Source organism: Macaca mulatta, chromosome 6, assembly GCF_049350105.2.
Source record: "Macaca mulatta isolate MMU2019108-1 chromosome 6, T2T-MMU8v2.0, whole genome shotgun sequence".
Taxonomy (NCBI): domain Eukaryota; kingdom Metazoa; phylum Chordata; class Mammalia; order Primates; family Cercopithecidae; genus Macaca; species Macaca mulatta.
Genome location: NC_133411.1, coordinates 137,034,471 through 137,052,733, shown reverse-complemented (window position 1 = coordinate 137,052,733; position 18,263 = coordinate 137,034,471). Strand labels below are relative to the sequence as shown.

The 18,263-nt window shown below is 41.5% G+C and overlaps 1 protein-coding gene and 1 long non-coding RNA gene across 4 annotated transcripts in view; one reads left to right on the top strand and one right to left on the bottom strand.

The window, feature by feature from the left end:
- SLC12A2 (solute carrier family 12 member 2) overlaps window positions 1-6,595 on the bottom strand; it is a 103,096-nt gene extending 96,501 nt beyond the window's left edge. Inside the window, exon 1 of one of the 2 annotated variants that reach the window (XM_015140677.3) lies at window positions 5,658-6,595. In XM_015140677.3, the coding sequence (XP_014996163.1) occupies window positions 5,658-6,407 (750 nt within the window). In that variant the 5' untranslated portion in view covers window positions 6,408-6,595. 2 annotated transcript variants of the gene reach the window in all.
- Window positions 6,596-7,401: 806 nt separating this feature from the next.
- Window positions 7,402-18,263, top strand: part of LOC144341525 (uncharacterized) — a 145,707-nt gene continuing 134,845 nt past the window's right edge. The window contains exons 1-3 of one of the 2 annotated variants that reach the window (XR_013418506.1): window positions 7,402-7,630; window positions 13,222-13,367; window positions 14,461-14,582. This is a non-coding gene — a long non-coding RNA (uncharacterized LOC144341525). The other variant, XR_013418505.1, reaches the window with a different exon arrangement.

The window sequence follows — 18,263 nt, the reverse complement described above, 5'->3', positions numbered from 1 at the left end:
ATATTAATTTAGCAGTGTACTGATTTTTGCTACATTTTAAATCCCAAAATTTCTCTTTCCTTCTACCCAGGAAATTTTTATGCTAAAAATTAAAAGCTGTTTTCTTAAATTCTACTATTTAACAAAGCAGTAGCTGCAATTTTACCTGTTCACCGCATTGTAGAACTACTTTAGTCAGTGTACACCTGGGGGAATGCATATAGTAGTATGAGTAAGCTTGACTTCAGTGGCAAGTGGCATGGGTTTAGCAGGGGAAAGCCCCTGGCAAAACTGTGAAATCAGCCAAATTTGACTTTGCCACATGTAAATATTTCTTATCAGGGTCCCACCTTTACCCAGTTCTGGACGCTACCCTACTCTTCCCCTTACCCTCAAGAGACACATTCTTGTTCCTCCAGGGTGATTTTCAAGGACTAAAGCTATACACTGAAATGATTAACAGTGTGTGAAATTTCTTGACTAGGCATCAACACAGCCCACTCAGAGAAGCAGCTCATGGTTAGAAAAGATACTATAATTATTTAGTGTTTTACTTAAAGTACTTATTAAGTGACAGTAACTGCTCACCTGATTTGTACATCCCATGAACAAATCTTTATTAAGTGCATATTCTCTGTATGAAGATGAAAAAAAGACATATACAGATGCTAGTGAAGAAGTCATAATAATCAATATTTACATCATCCCATCTCCTCATTTCTGTCAGTTACATAATCATTCAACTCTCAGGAGTTCAAGGTACAGAAATGTTGGTGGTAATCCCCAAGGGTCCCCCTCAACATCTTTGTTATCTTAGAACAGGTCTAAGGGATAGAAGAGATAAAAAGAAAAGAACCTGCTGCTTCTACATCCTAGCATTAAAGTCAGAAAAACCTGGATGTGAAGTCCAAATCCAGCTGTACTACTATTTTTTTTTTAGACAGGGTCTTGCTGTGTTGCCCATGCTGAAGTGCAGTGGCTGTTCACAGGCATGGTCACAGTGCACTACAGTCTCAAACTCCTGGGCTCAAGCAATCCTCCTGCCTCAGCTTCCCAAGTAGGGACAACAGGCTCTTACCTACCATGGTGCCTGTCCTCCAGCTGTATTTTCTGTAAAAATGGCTGTTAAGCAATTTCTTGTTTCTTTTCTTTTCTTTCTTTCTTTTTTTTTTTTTTTTTTTTGAGATGGAGCTTTGCTCTTGTTGCCCAGGCTGGAGTGCAATGGCGCAATTTGGCTCACTGCAACCTCCACCTCCCGGGTTCAAGCGATTCTCCTGCCTCAGCCTCCTGAATAGCTAGGATTACAGGCATGTGCCACCACACCTGGCTAATTCTGTATTTTTAGTAGAGACAGGGTTTCACCATGTTGGTAAGGCTCGTCTTGAACTTCTGACCTCAGGTGATCCACCCGCCTTGGCCTCCCAAAGTGCTGGGATTACAGGGGTAAGCCACCACACCTGGCCAATTTCTTCTGTTTCTATTAGCCCATTTCATCTTGAGTAAAATGTGTATAAGACCTATTTCTTAGGAATTAATGAAAATCCAACAAGCAGAGTGACACCATGAAAGACAATATAGTTGCTCCCTTGACCTTTCCCCTTGTTAACGAGAAAGGCAAAAATAGAGGAACCATATAGAAACCCTTGACATACCACCAGCAAAAGGCTCCAAAGCCTTGGCCCAAGGACAACTGCAACGATAATGCTACCTTTAAAAACAGAAATACTAGAAATTATGGTTTACTGGTCAAAATAGTAAAACAAAAACAAAAACAACAAAAAAACAAAAAACAAAAACAAAAAATTATTTTAATAATGCTTTAAATTCAGTAAGAGCTAGTATGGATTGTCCACCACTCCACTTTCCACATTTGATAATCTTGCATTCCATCATACATGTTGAAGATGTCCATCAAATACTTTCTTGTTACCCTCCACCTTTTATTTCTTCCTGTAGGGCCAAAAATCCATACTTTGATTTTTCACTCTGTGTGTGTACATATATACATTTTTAAACCAATTCCTGGCATCAGCTTTGAAGAGTTTCTGCCTTTCTAAAAACTATTTTCTCTCAGTTTCCCCCAACACTGCTCTCCAGGCTATTTGACAGTATGGCAGCTCTTCCTTAATTTCCTTTGCTAGTGGCTCCTCAATCTCTAACAGACCTTTAAACAATCTTGAAGTCCAATGCCAGACCCTATTTTCTGTTCTCTTATCTATCACTCTCCCTAAGTAATTTAGTGCATGACTTTAAGCAACCAAACCTTTATATGTAAATATACGAGTGTGTGTGTATGTGTATATATATATGCTCTCTCTCTCTCTCTCTCTATATATATATATATACACTGCCTCCTCCATGACTCTTGGAATAAGTTGTCTTTGTCTTTACAGGCTACTCAAACAGAATAGTCTCAAATACAAACTTCTCCCAACCACCGAATCTATTCCTCCTCCAATCTTTCTCACCTCAAGCAACGGTACCAACATCTATTAAGTTTCTCAAGTTCAAAATCTAGAAGTCAGCTTCTATCTCACCCGCACATCCCATCCTTTCTGCCACCAACCTTTACTATTTGTCACCCAGACCACAGTAATCACTTGAGTCTCTTTGCTTCCATTCTTGCCCCTGCCAATCCATTCTCCACCCAGAGCCTAAAGATGTTAAAACAAAATGGATCAGGTGGCTACCCCACACAAAATTCTTCAATAGTGTCCCACTACATTTATAATGAAAGACACTGAGCTCCTTTTAGTTATGTGAATATACCGCTTTTTCTCACCCCATTACCTTCACGTACGCTGTCCTTTTGGTCTGGACTGTCATTCCACCCAATCATCAACTTACCCTTCAGGTCTCAGCTTCAATGTCATACTTCTCAAAAAAAAAAACGCCTTCCCAAAACCCAATTAAAATTAGGTCCTATTACATCTTTACAAGTATCCTTTTCTTTCATAATACTTAAAAAACAGTTATTAACTATATTATTTGTCCAACTATTTTGTTAATGTCTGTCTAGGCAGAAGCAGTAACTGGTTTGCTAATCACCGTGTAATCCCACAGTGTCACAACCATGTTGTCAACATCTAAGATACCACCTTCCCCAATAACTATTTAATAAATGGAGAACTCATACCTACTGGTCCTAGAATGGCTATACAATATAGCAAGATGTGCCAAGGATATTTATCTATTCCCCTACAGTTGGACATCTAGATAAAATACTTTTAAAGTCAGTGATGGATAATGAAAGGAATTCAACTGGAGGAAAGACAATCCAGTCCTTTTCCCTAACAAGTTTCTGAAGTCTTTTACTTTCTTTTGTTCTTCTACAGTTCCCAACACAGAGTTAGTCCCATGGTAGATAATTACGCACTTAGTAGACCAAAGTAGAGTATATGTCAATCAATCGACTGCTAGAATTAGGTGTTATAAAAATTCTAAATATTATAATTCACTGAAGGCTAGAAGCATTAGAGGTGTTAGAGAGGTGGAAGTCAATTTAGACAGAGTAAGGGACAACTTCTGGGAATCCAGCCAACCTGTTATCACCCCTACTGTCTGCCCGTCTTTCGACAGTGGTGTATAGTCATAATTGTACTACTTAACACCCATTTCTTTAATCCATCTGCTAAAATTCTAACCAAAATTATCTTCAACATGTAGTTATTAGTTAAGCCAAGAAAACAGTGGCCATAAAGATTATGAGTGGCAGAAGGTAAAAAACTATAAAGAATTAAACTACCTGTTGCATAAATGAAACTGAACATAACATTTTATATACTATATTCATCTAATAACATAAGAATTAAGAGAATCTAAAATTGAGATCCTAGAGTCTTCTGAAGGGCCAATATAAGAGGGAAATAACAACTAGCTATTATTTTCCAGGCACTGAACATGGTCACTTTTATTGCACTTTTTTTCTAATCTTCATAATAACCCTGAAAAGCTGAAGCTGAGAGGTTGGGTGATTTCTTCAACTGCCGTACAACAAACAATACAGGTGTTGTTTTTTAGACACTTTGAACCAAAAAGCCAAGCGAAAAACACAAAGACACACAAATCTAAAGCTTTGGAGAACTTTAAGTGCTTTGTTACTGAGATCATTTAATACAAAATACCAAAAACTCCCATAGGAAGCATATATGCTCAAGATACATACCTTTCAACTGGATGTCTTTCTAAAACTTATGGGTAAATACAGATCACTTTACTGCTCACCTACTTAGCTTTGGTAAAATAAATCTAAAATATATCTGTATAATATTTTCATTAGTAAATACGTCCTAAGAAAAGGAAAATTGCTAGCTTCATATCTACTTTTGTCTACAATGATTTTTGGGTTTTGAAAAGAAAAAATAGACTTGATAGAAACTACAGAAGTATGAATAAAAAATGTTTTAGACATTGTTTTGCTTCTGATTATGATAAAATACCACAATGGAACAATAATATTATCTAAAGCCAAATGATCTCAGGCTTTTAAACAATCAATAAGCTGTAAGAGTTGGGGCCTCTGTAATTACCTCTGTGTGAATGTTACATTATCAAACACTGGGACAAGTACAGTCTTGTATGAAATCACTGTATGAGATCAAATAATCATATCCAAAAGAAATCACATACTGGATTTAAACTTTTCCACACTATGATCATTTCAACCTATGTGGTACTATCCTCTGGCGTTTACAAAATTCCATCAATGTAGTCATTACACACTTGTAAAGGAAGACTTCAAGTAATTCCGGCTCATAAAAAAGTTAAACATTAATGAAATTTCAAAAGCATAAATGTTATCTCAAAACAATTATATTGAACACTGAAGAAATAACAGTCTTATGTGACCATAAAAAAACAGAATTACAAAAATCAATGAGTTTATGGGGATGGTTTTCTGTTTACAAAGTGTAACTGCTTATTGTAAAGACCCCAGAGGTCTTCCAGGTCATCTTCTACAGAAAAACCAATTCTCCCGTTTCCCTTTTTTCTTTAAAGACTCGCCCCTCTCCCTAATTTTTTAAATATACACCTCTCCCAAAACGTTTTCATTGCAAAAAAAAAAAAAAAAAAGAGTTATGCCATTATCAGGAACAGAGTGTCCCAAGATTTAAGATTTCTATGATCCTTTGCATATTCAAGATTGCAAGAATTAAGCTTTAATAACTCATAGACCACAAACACACCCTGTTAAGATTTTCCTTCCAACACCAACATTCCCACTGTTGGGATCCCTAATAGGCGTACATAAGCCACACAACACAATCTTTTAAAACGACACAGATGGTAGGTGCTCTCCAACCTCTTCCGAGAGAGGTCCTCACCTAAACCTCCTGCACCTTCTCTTCTCAAGGGCCCACAAACACAACTGTCATTCAGAGGGGTGGTGACTGTTAAGCGTGGGTGGGAAACAAAGTGCACACGAGATACCTAACTGGATGGGGAAGGTTGTTAAAAGCAGCCCTCCAGTATCACTTAACTAGCCAAACCCGCTACAAACTTTTTAAGAGATTAAGTTACATTCCTCTGCAATTCCACCCTTGACAGCTGAATCCAGAGATGCCAGCAAGTCGTGCATGTCTACTCCTGCCACCTCAACTCGGGAAGAGTCTGCAGCCACATCCCGCGGTCGGCATGCACCAGGGGCTGGGGAAGAAGGGAGGGCCGGGCGAGCTCACCTTTTCCAGCTCGTCATGGAGCTCCGCCAGGCTAGGCCGGAGCAGCTTCTCGCCCAGCTGCGCGGCTGTGTGCCGGTAGTGATCGATCCTGGGCACAGCGTCCATGGTGTTGTGGCCGAAGGTGCGCAGGTAGTAGGTGTTGGTGTGGGTATCATAATAGTAGTGCTGGTGGTGCCCACTGCCGCCGCCGCCGGAGTGCAGGCTGCTGCCCTCGCTCAGCACCGTGTCCCCGCCGTTCTGGAAGCTCACGTTGGGCCCGTCGCCACCGACCCCGGCAGCATCCGACAGGCTGTCTTCAGCCGACGAGGAGGCAGCCGGGTCCACGAAGTTCACGCGGAAGCGGCCCTTGGCTTCCTCGCTGCCTTTAGCCGGCCCGCTCTCGCCGCCGCCTTCCCCGTCCGCAGGGGTCTGCTTGGCCCCCGCCCCAGCACCAGCCGCCGCCGCTGCCGCCGCCGCCGCCGCAGCAGCAGCGGCCCGCCCGGCGTTCTCGGAAACCAAGTCCACCTGGAAACGGCTCTGGCTCGGGGTGGGCCCCAAGGGTCTGCCCAGCCCGTCCCCGGCCGCCGCAGCGCCCTCCCCGCGGACCCCGCCGCCGTCCCGACTCGCGGGCGCAGCATCCTCCGGCACCGAGGGCACAGCCGTGCCGGGCAGTTCCACCCTGGCGGCGGCCAGCGCAGCGGCTGGCGGCGTCTCCCCGACCCCGGCCAGTCCCGGGGCGCCGGAGGAGGGCGCCGTGGGCACCGGCTCCATCGCTGCCCGACCCCCGGCGGAACTGCAGAGCCCGGCGGACGTCTCCGGCAGCACGCCCTCCGCACCCCTGGCCGGCGGTGGCCACGGCCGCAAGACCAGGTGAGGAAGTCTTTCTCCCCGCCGCCCGCTGGCCGCCTCTAGCTGGGACGGCACAGACGCCACTGGCAGCCAAGCGAGCGCGCGAGTGTGGCGGGCGCGGGGCGGGCCCCGCTGTTTAAAGCCTCGGCGGGGCTGTGGCTGCTGCGGCTCCGGCAGCAGCACGCGGGAGGCGGGGCCGGAGGCTCCTCCGCCTCTCAGCCCGCCCACCCACGGTCCCGCAGCGGCGCGCGGCTGACGCTCACTCAGCGATCCGGCCCTCCGCTGCTCCTGCGCGACCCCACGCGAAAGCGGCCGGTGCCAGGATCGCGGCCAGCCAGCCCGCGCCGGGCCTCGGGCAGTGCGGGCAGCACGAACGGCGCGATCTGGGAGCAGGCGCGGCCGCCCTCCGCCTCGGTGATGTCGCCGGGAGGATCTCCACGCCGCTACCTCCTCTTCCGTCGCCCTCCTCCCACGCCTTCACCTCCCTCCCCCGCCGCGCTCTGCGGCGAAAAGGAGCGGGCTCCCAGGCCGCCTCCCCTCTCTCCACCCGGGGGCCGCGCGTCAGTGAACCGGCAGCCCAGGCAACGGGGCTGCGAACGGCGCGCTGGCCCTGCCTTGCCTCACGCCGGTAGCTGATGCTCCCGCGGAAGCTGCCACCCCAGCGCCCCAGCCACGACTTCAGAGGCTCTCGCCCGCTGGCTTTTTTTTTTTTTTTTCCTCCTCTTTGATGAACTCGCAGTACTTGGGCTGAGCCGGAAATCTCGCGAGATGCTGCAGGCGTCAGTGCCGCTTCCCACTAGGCGCGTGGTACCCGAGGCCGGGCTGGAGCCGCAGGCTCGCAGCTATTCCTGCGGGCGATGCTGGGGGCTTTCCGGTCGGGGCCGCAGCCGCTTCCGGAGCCGCGGGCGAGGTGCGTTCCCCAGCCGGGTTTGCTCTGGGCTCTGGCACGCCGCCGGGAATCTCCGCTCGTAACTCCGGGCCTGAACCCAGGGGTGGGAGGATTTCCTCTGTGCCGCTTTCGAGCAGTAGACTTACCCTGCTCGGCAGACCTAGGTTAGCATAACCAGAGATTGATTCCAGTTGTGATGCAGTGGGTGTCTCCACACTTCTGATGACACCTTTATTTTAAAACCTGATGTTCCAAGGTGAGAAGGCAGCCTCGTTGAGACGTCATGTTGTTTCAAGATGAGTTTTAATTTAAGGCATTTCCAGAAGTGATATGAAGCTCATCTCTCAGAATACAATGCCGGCAATAACTACCCGTGAAGTCCTTACCAGGAGGTTTCTGCGTGATTTGGGTTGTGCAAAATGCCTCTGTTTATATAGAAACAGAAAGGTACTCCTCTGCAGGTCTAGTTTCTCTTCGGTAAAATGTAAGGGAATATAACTGTTTTCCTACTTTCTCAGCAGCAGAAATTTTTAAACCTAGTTTATGCCCAAAGCCCTAAGTAAAATCAATCAATGGCGTCCTCCAGTCACTTGGTTTTTATTTATGTACTTTATTTGTTTGTTTGGTTTTTTGTTGTTGTTTTTCTTTTTCTTTTTTTTTTTTTTTTGAGATGGAGTCTCCCTCTGTTCCCCAGGCTGGAGTGCAGTGGCGCGATCTCGGTTCACTGCAAGCTCCGCCTCCCGGGTTCACGCCATTCTCCTGCCTCAGCCTCCTGAGTAGCTGGGACTACAGGCGCCCGCCACCGCGCCCGGCTAATTTTTTGTATTTTTAGTAGAGACGGGTTTCACCGTGTTAACCAGGATGGTCTAGTCTCCTGACTTCGTGATCCGCCCGCCTAGGCCTCTCCAAGTGCTGGGATTACAAGCGTGAGCCACCGCGCCTGGCCCTTGTATTTTTAAACTTGACTTTATGGAGACGAACACCATCGTTTGCTGAGCACTTGAAATATGGTGAAAGAGCCACAGAGTTGGCAGAACTGTTTGCAAATGCTGTAAGTAAAAGCTGCAACCAGGCAATTTTCAAAAAATTGTCATAAACATTATCTTACTTGAACTTCACAACTTTTCAGCCTATTATCTCTATAAGATGGTGAGGGAAAAACAGCTGTTGCATCAGGATTTTTAAAGCTCCTTTTGATAATAACCAGAGGAGGCCAGAAAAATGAGGCGGTCCTTTAAGCAGTGCAGTTTTCTTCTAGGGAATTGCTGCATTAGTAGATGATCTGTGCAGTACCTTTCAACTCCACGACGAATTCTGCCACTATTGGAACTCAACATTAATTTAGTTGAATAAATATTGAACAGCTACTGTGAGCTACTCTGTATTTACGGGATATATCAGTGAGCAAAACGGACAATCCCATCTCTCATGGAGTTCATTCTAGTGAGAGAAACAATAGACAAGATAAATAGGTAAAATACACAGCATCCAAGCAGTGAGTCCTAAGGAAAGGGAAATGGGATATTTGTGTGAAATGGGGATCATAAATTTTCCATAGGATGGCCTCACTGAGAAAGTAACATTTGAGTGAGGAAGTGAGTGATGTGAATTCTTGGGAAAAAAGGTGTCCCAAGCCGAGAAAAACCAAAGAAGACCCAAAGGCAGGAGCATGCATAGCATGCTCACGGAATTGCATGTAAGCCAGTTTGGCTGGAACTTGCTTAAGAGATGGGAAGAAACAAAGGCAGTTACATCAGAGAGCTTAGGATACGGGCCGTAATAGATTAGAATGTTTAGGACCTTTTTTGGCTATTAGATCTACTTGACTTTGAGTAGAATGGTGTGTTAGTCAGCTCAGGCTGCCATAACAAAATACCATAGATTGGGTGGCTCAAAGCATAGAAATATATTTTCTCACAGTTCTTCAGGCTGGAAGAATGAAATCAGAGTGGCAGCATGATCAGGTTCTGGTTTTCTGTTTGGCTTGCAGACAGTACCTTCTCAGTGTCTCCTCACATGATAAAGAGAGCGTTGTCTCTTCCTTTTCTTATAAGGGCAAGTTCTGTGGGATCAGGGCTTTACCCTAATCACCTCATTTAACCTTAATTACCTCCTTAAAAGCACTATCTCCAATACAGTCACCTAGGTGTGAGGAGAGGATTAGGGCTTCAACGTACGACTTTGGCGGGGTACACAACAGTCCTTGGCAGATGGCAAGTTGTTGGAAGGTTTCAGTGGAGGAATGACACCTGCCATTTTTTAAGGATTGATCTAGCTGTCTTGTAGGTAGGCAAGGGATAAGTGGTTGAGTCAGAGAAGCAAGGAGATGTGTTAAGAGTTGTTACAGCAATCCAGGAAATGATGGTAGCTCTTTGACTACAGTGGGTAGCAGTGGAAATGGGGAAAAATAGTTGAATTCTGGGGACATAATAGAATTTGCTGATGGATGTGAAGTGTGAGGGTCCAAGGGTTTTGACCTGACCAGTTGGAAGAATGGTATTACTATTTCCTCAGATGGCAAAGGAGGTTAAAGGAACAGATTTGGGTTGGATGAATATCAGGAGCTTAGTCTGAGATGTCTGTTGGAGGAAACACACAAATGTGTGGTAATAATAAGTAGTAGTCACTCATATAAATGTGTAACTGCAAAAAGAAGTTCCAGGAGAGAGGAACATGGTATAAGGAAAAAGCAAAATAGGCCAGACTTAGTCAAGACGGAAGTGACTTTTTAACAAAGGTCTAAAGGAATATTAGGACCAAACTGTAACTTGCAGAGGGTTTCAAACAAGGGAAATATTGTGGTCAAATGCCCTCATGGAGTGAGCAGGAACTATCAAAGAAGCTTGAAATCAGTTTGGTTAAAGCATAGGGAGGGATTAGGGAGCACAAGTAGTAAGAGATGAGTCTGTATTCTAAAAGCCCTATAAAAGCATTACTGGGTTTCCAGATAGATAGGGGCACATGATCAGATTTGTGCTTATTAAAACTCTCTAGGCCTGGCAAGGTGGCTCACGCCTGTAATCCCAGCACTTGGGAGGCCAAGGCAGGTGTACGACTTGAGCTCAGGAGTTCAAGACCAGCCTGGGCAACAATGATGAAACCCCATCTCTACCAAAAAAAGCACAAAAATTAGCAGGGCATGGTGACATGCACCTGTAGTCCCAGCTCCCTGGGAGGCTGAGGTGAGAGGATCACTTGAGGTGGAGGTTGTAGTGAGCTATGATTGCGCCACAGCATCCAGCCTGGGTGACAGAGTGAAACATTGCCTCAAAAAATAAATAAATAAAAATAAAACTAGTTATATTATGAGCAGAAGAGTGGATAAGAGGAAGAGTAAGCATGGGAAGGCAGGACACAATATCACTAATCTAGCCACGAGTTGATAGTAGTAATTTATGTCCTGGATACTGTGCCAAAATCTATACATTCATAATCTTACTGAATTCTCACAACACTATGAAGAAAATCATAAGATTACATCCATTTTACAGATGAAAAACTTGGTTAAATAAAAAATAAGTAATTCCAACATTAATGACCACATAAAAGACCTACAAAGGGCAGGTGGCCTAAGCGGTAAGAAGAAAATCAGATGAAGGCATTTGAAAACAGGATCAGCTGTGTTAAATTGGGCCAAGAGGCAGAGAAAAATGAGTTGAATATATATTGACTTTAGTAACATGTATTAGCCAACAAAATGAGAGAGTAGTCCAGTAAGGGGAGGGCCACAAACATTCCAGGAGATATCAAAATGTAGTATGTGAAACTTATGAAAAATTTCTCAGGAGAGGTCTCCTCTACTTAATTGTTGGCAAATATTTTATTGTCAGACTTACCAGGTGTCAGTTTAGAGACTAACCTTGAGAACAGACTTGCTGTCAGTGCCATGGTGGGGACCTGACTTTCTTTGCTGTATTTCCTTTTTGCCACAAGGCCAGCCTTTGACATTGTGTGTGTCTGAGTACTTAATAATATGTATTTCATGTAGTTGGAATTTTAGGATTAGAAGTGACTTGCATAGTTGTTATTCCAAGCTTCTCAATTCACAAATGCTAAAAGAAGACATAAATTATGTTAGACGTACAACTTCTCGAATCTGCAGCATCAGAATATGTGAAGTGCAAAGCCATGTAGAACCTTTGAAATCAGCTCCCTTTTCTTTTTTTTTCTTACAGTTAGTTTTAGTTAGACATGCTGTGCCTACATTCTGCATGGTTGTGGCTTTGCTGTTTTATTAGATGGCATTCAGAGTTCAAATTCAGTAAATGATATTTCTCTTGAGAAATAATGTGCTTATCCTATTACAGGAAAAAGAAAAAAGTTACCCTAAAGAAGCATTTTTATAGGCCTAGCACAGTAGCTCATGCCCATAATCCCAGCACTTTGGGAGGCCAAGGCAGGCAGATCAGATGAGGCCAGGACTTTGAGACCAGCCTGGCCAACATGGGGAAACCCCGTCTCTACTAAAAATACAAAAATTAGCTGGGTGTACTGGTGCGCGTCTGTAATCCCAGCTACTAGGGAAGCTGAGGCGTGAGAATTGCTTGAACCTGGGAGGCAGAGGCTGCATTGAGCCAAGACTGCAGCACTACACTCTAGCCTGGGCGACAGAGTAAGACTCTGTATCCAAAAAAAAAAAAAAAAAGCTTGTTTCCGTAGTAGATGTTATGATTTTGCTTTCCTACCTAAGTCCCAGTCACCTTCTTCTTTAATTAAAAATATTATAAAGATTTTAGTCAGTCATAGAATCAAACATTAATTGAAATTGTACTGTGCTTTTCTGCTAGACAATGTATAAATTCATATTTTTAAATTCTATCTTTCAAAAGAGATAGCTCAAGTGTTTTTGCTTACCCAGGTAATAAATTCATGACAAATGCATTTAAAAAACAGTCTTTTTCTTTCTTATCCCTACTTTTGTCTACACATGTATTTGTTGTAAAGCTAGTCAAGGAAATCTTTTCCAATTTAAATTCTTTATTAGAAAAGTTATTTGTGATTACTTTTGTACTTCTGACAGGCTATGGATATTTGCAAACTTCAAAGTTCAAAATTGTTATCAAATATTAATATGTGAAGGAATTACTTGTATATAATAGCTTAGTGATTACACACATTGACTCCAGCACCAGACTGCCTGGATTTGAATCTCAGCTCCGTCAGCTCCACTATTTGTTGTGTGATCTTGGCCTAGTGTGACCTCTGTACCTCAGTTTCCTAATCTATAAAATGAGGTATAACAATGGTAGCTTTTTTTTTCTTTTTCTTTTTCTTTTTTTTTTTTAAGGCAGGGTCTCGCTCTGTCACCCAGTCTGGAGTACAGTGTTAAGATCACAGCTCACTGCAGCCTTGATCTCCCAGGCTCAAGCGATCCTCCCACCTCAGCCTCCTGAGTAGCTGGGACCACAGGTACGGGCCGCCATACCCGGCTAATTTTTTTGTTTTTTGTAGAGACAGGGTTTGGCCATATTGCCTGAGCTGGTTTTGAACTCCTGGACTTAAGCAGTCTGCCGGCCTGGGCCTTTCAAAGTGCTGGGATTACAGGCGTGAGCTACCATATCCAGCTTTCTTACGGAGCTATGAGGATTACATTAAGTACTATTCGTAAACTACTTAGAACAGTGCCTGATAGTATGGTAAAGCCTAATGTATGTAAACATTAAATAAATGCTTAAAACTTAATATTTTATTCAAAAACCAAACAGTGCTAAGATACAACCTTTAGGTCATATCTTTTCTTGCAAGTGTGTCCTGTTTTGTTTTTAACTTTGCTTTTTGTTTTGATTTTGAGGTGTATTTAGGTAATTTTTTGAGTAGCATATAAGCTGTTTTTTTTTTCTGTTACAGATTTTTAGGGCAGTTTTTTGTGTCATTATGTTGCTGCTACATATTTGGAAGATGGAACAAACCCAGACAAAAGATTATTCTTTTTTATTCATCTTAAATCCATTTTTTTTCCTTCATCTGAGCCCCTTAAAACTAATGTGTTACTGGTAAGTTGGTGTGTTCCTGTAGTCCCAGCTACTAGGGAGACTGAGCAAGGAGTATTGCTTTAGCCCCAGAGTTCAAGACCAGCCTGGACAACATAGCAAGACTCCCATCTTAAAAAAAAACAAATCTGTACAAATATGTTATAGGAAAGTTTTGTCTGCATTCACTACATTGCACTATACTTTAAAAAAAGATTTAAAATACAGATACTGACATTTAACACACTTGTACTCTTATCTTAATAATTAGTTTAATTGCTCCCCCTTTATGGAGTCAAATATAACGCATTTCCTAAGTAATTGTATACTTATATTTTCTTCAATATTAATGAAAAATCTCTAATATTTTTATCCTCTTATATTTCTTAGTGATTAATCCATTTTGACTTTTAAAAAGCCATAAAAATAAGATAACGTTTTTATAATTATTCTAGATGCCTGAAATTTTTAAAAAATCATAAATATGGAAAAGATCTTAAAAGGTTACGTAATAAGCCCCTACTTTACACAATATTCTAACTTTGACACTTTTGTTTTAAGAAAAGAATTTTTAGTAATACATCCTAGTGGTTACAAGTCCTTATTACATAGCATTGGACATTAATAATTACTCAAATACTTATTCAAGAATAAGATGTTCTTACTAATGACTAAATTAAATTATTCTCATAATAATTCAATTTTTTGGCTTCTTGTCTCGTTCTTCAGAGGTTATGGTAACCCGTAAAAGTGTAAGGTTATTTTCAGTTTTATTTTCTAAATGATTTCCTTTTGCATGTCATTATAGGACTGAATTTCTAAGTATGTAATTATTTTTATTACTTTCTTCTGAGCCCTTTCCAAGTAATTTAATCTTCCTTTAAATGTGGGCCAAAACTATTAGGTTCAATATTGCAGTTTTTAAAAACATGATTATGAAGGTAAAGACAGGTTGTTACAGTTCATGTAATTGTTTTCATTTAAAACTGAAGTACCAGCTGACTTTGAATATGGCCCTGAGTGTTAGCTCTTCTGATTAGTCAAGAAATGTTTCTTGTTTTTAAGAGATTTGAACTAAAATTCCATTGTAAACAATTTCTTTTTTTTTTTTTTTTAGACTGAGTGTCTCTTTGTTGTCCAGGCTGGAGTACAGTGGCATGATCTCGTCTCACTGCAACCTCCACCTCCCGGGTTCAAGTGATTCTCCTGCCTCAGCCTCCCAAATAGCTGGGATTACAGGTGCTCACGAACAGGCCTGGTTAATTTTTGTGTTTTTAGTAGAGATGGGGTTTTACCATGTTGGCCAAGCTGGTCTTAAACTCCTGACTTCAAGTGATCCACCTGCCTTGACCTCCCGAAGTGCTGGGATTACAGGCTGAGACACCCACCACGCCTAGTTGAATTGTAACCAATTTCTAAAGACATAAAATTCTTAATATATATTCTATATTATATATAGATATTAAATTATTGATATATTGTCCATATTATATAATTCTTGATATATATTCTATAGCGTAATTCTTGATATATATCCTATTATATATCAAGAATTAAATCTCTATAAGAAGTCAAGTAATTAGATATTTATTATTTAAAATATCTTTCTAATTATAAAGTAATACATGATTAATATAGAAGTCATAGGAAAAAAGCAAAAGGAAGTAACACTTATAACGCCATCACCCTGAAATAACATTTTCCTATTTATGGTATTACAAAATGATTTATTGTATGTTTTATAATTTTTAAAACCAGTAATGTGAACATTTCTCCATATATGAAAATGGATATCTTGCAATTGTATGATTTCTAATGGCTTCATAATATTGCATCATGTGATTTATCATAATTTACTGAATCTATCACCTATTTCTAAACCCTGTTTATTTCCTTTTAAATAAGAGCAAGCAGTGCTACATTGGGTATCTTTGTGCGTATATCTTTCTTAATTGAGTATTTCCTTAGGATAAATTATTAGAAGTGAAATAGCAGGGTATGTATATTTTTAAAACTTTTGGAACACATATCAGACTTGATTTTCAGAAAGGTTATTATCAGTTTATCCTTCTATCAACGTTGTGTTTGAATGCCTGCCTTCCACTACCCCTATAAAGTCTGAGTAAAATCTTTCTTCTTAATCTTTGTCAATCTGATTAGCGCAAAAAAAAAAAAGGTTAATTTGCAAATCATTAGCTCCTAGTGAGGTTATAGTTTTTAAAGGTTATTAATCATTTATATATTTTTATTTCTGAATTGCCCATTGATATCTATAGTAGACCATTACTGTATCCTAGAAGTGTGGTTTCCATTCTGTCTGGTTGTGGTAATAGCATACAAATTGTTGTTGTTGTTTTTGTTTGGGTTTTGTTTTGTTTCTTTGGTGAGGTGGGGGTAATTTGTTTACTGGAATTACCTCTCTGTGTGTAGTTTTGGAAGGACATAATAGAGGAGCTTGCCTACCCCAGCCAAATTGTGAACATATGACCAAATGTGCCAATCTGGCTCTCATAAGTGTTTTGAATTTTGGGTGATGCGATGCAAAGTCAGAAAAGTAAGTCCAGTTGTGGGACTCTCAGTTGCTTATATCTCACTTCCTCCTTCCCTGGGGAACTGCCTTGCCTGAGGGCAACCCAAGGCCACTGACTGGCTGATGGTGAATATAAAGGGCATTGACTCTATTTGGGACAATTCTAAAGAGCTATTACTTCAAAGAACACCTTGTAGGATGGACTGAGGCTTCAGCTGCATCCTCACTGCGAGTCTGCTTCTTCCTCTGCCCAATCCTGCCTTCCTCATTTCCTTATAGTTGTGTCTCCTGAGAGCACTCTCCATCAAACTTTCTCCATGCCGTTTCTGTATGCTTTATCTATGCCATCACTGTGCCACCTCAGTCTGTTTCTAAGGAACTGCCCATTCCAGTGGCAGTACTCAGGGAAGACTGTATGGTAGTTCCTGCCACCAGCACCCTCTGGAACTACTTCCCTTGTCCTGCATCTGTTTCTTCTTTCTTTTAACTTTCCCATACTCTCACAGTAATTCACTTCATCTAAGTTAACCAGAGTCTTGGTTTCTGTGGCTTGCAACCAAAAATCAGTATTAATACAATGTTCTTTGTCATTTTACCCATTTTAAGAGCTTTTTCATGTATTATGGACAAAAACCCTAAACGAAATTGGTTTTCTCCGGTTAGTTGCATTGCAGTTTTGTTTATCATAGTGTTGACATTCAACTATTTAGAAAATTTATTATTGTAAGTATCTTGGTCTTTGTGTATGTGTGATTTTTACCTTTGATATAATGCAGAGATCCCCAGCCCCTGGGCCACAGAACGGTACCATTGGGAACCAGGCTGCACAGCAGGAGATAAGCAGCAGGCAAGCAAGGGAAACTTCATCTGTATTTACAGCCACTCCCCATCACTCACATTACTGCCTGAGCTCCACCTCCTGTCAGATCAGCAGCGGCATTAGATTCTCATAGGAGCGTGAACCCTATTGTGAACTGCGCATGGGAGGCATCTAGGTTGTGTGCTCCTTATGAGAATCTAATGCCTGATGATCTGTCACTGTCTCCCATCACCCCCAGATGGAACCATCTAGTTGCAGAAAAACAAGTTTGGGGCTCCCACTGATTCTACATTGTGGTGAGTTGTATAATTATTTCACTATATATTACAATGTAGTAATAATAGAAATAAAGTGCACAATAAATGTAATGTCCCAAAGTCATCCACCCTCACCACCCCAGTCCGTGGAAGAAAATGGTCCCTGGTGCCAAAAAGGTTGGGGACCACTGATGTGACGCATATGTAATGCATAAAGAGACCTTTAATGTCACATGATCATATACATAACAATTCATGTGTACATATTTTTAAGATTTTATCTTTATCCCCTAATTCTTATGACAAAGATTTTTGCCTTGACTAATGAAAACGATTCAACAATTTCCTACAAATAATTTAACTGAGTATTTAGACTTTTACATTAAAATTTTCTATAACAATATCTTCAAATTTCAGTGCTGCAATAACAGACATTTCTGTTTTACTCAGACAGCAATCTAGAAATGACCTGTCTGAAGCTGGCCAGGCAGCTCTGCCATTCTTGTCAGGAGGCTTCTATGTCTGATTTAAAGATAGGAGCCTTCATTTGTTGCTATTATCTAGTCAGTGAGAAGGAAAAAGTAGAGAGTAGAAAACAACTCCCTATCACACACACATGCCAAATCTTATTGGTCCAAATTTAGGCAGTTGGCTGTACATGGCAGATTGGGAAATAGTGTTTTACTGAAATCCCCCATGATGACAAGTTCTGCCCATTGGTAGAAACCTGTGTTTTCCTGTGTTATAAAGGTTATAAAACATTTTTAATACTAGTATTAAAATGGTATTGTATTAAACATGTAACTGAAAGTGTTCCTACAAATATTAAGTGAAAATTAACACATGGCTAACATTTAAAAGAAATGTTCCTCTTACAAAATGGCTTGTGTGTGCGTGTGTACCTGTGTGTGCGTGTATGCTATAACAATTCAAAACTTCATTCTCCTTCACCTCTGCTACCATATGTTTAAATGTGGAACATGAGTTAAGAAGATTTTGGTTTTGGCCAGGCATGGTGTATTAGTTCATTTTCACACTGCTGATAAAGACATACTTGAGACTGAGTAATTTATAAATAAAAAGAGGTTTAATGGACTTACAGTTCCACTTGGCTGGGGAGGCCTCACAATCATGATGGAAGGCAAAAGGTACGTCTTACATGGCGGCAAATGAGAATAAGAGCCAAGTGAAAGGGTTTCCCCTTATAAACCCATCAGATCTCATAAGACTTATTCACTAACAGCAGAACAGTATGGGGAAACCGCCCCTATGATTCAATTATCTTCCACCACCGTGTCCCTCCCACAGCATGG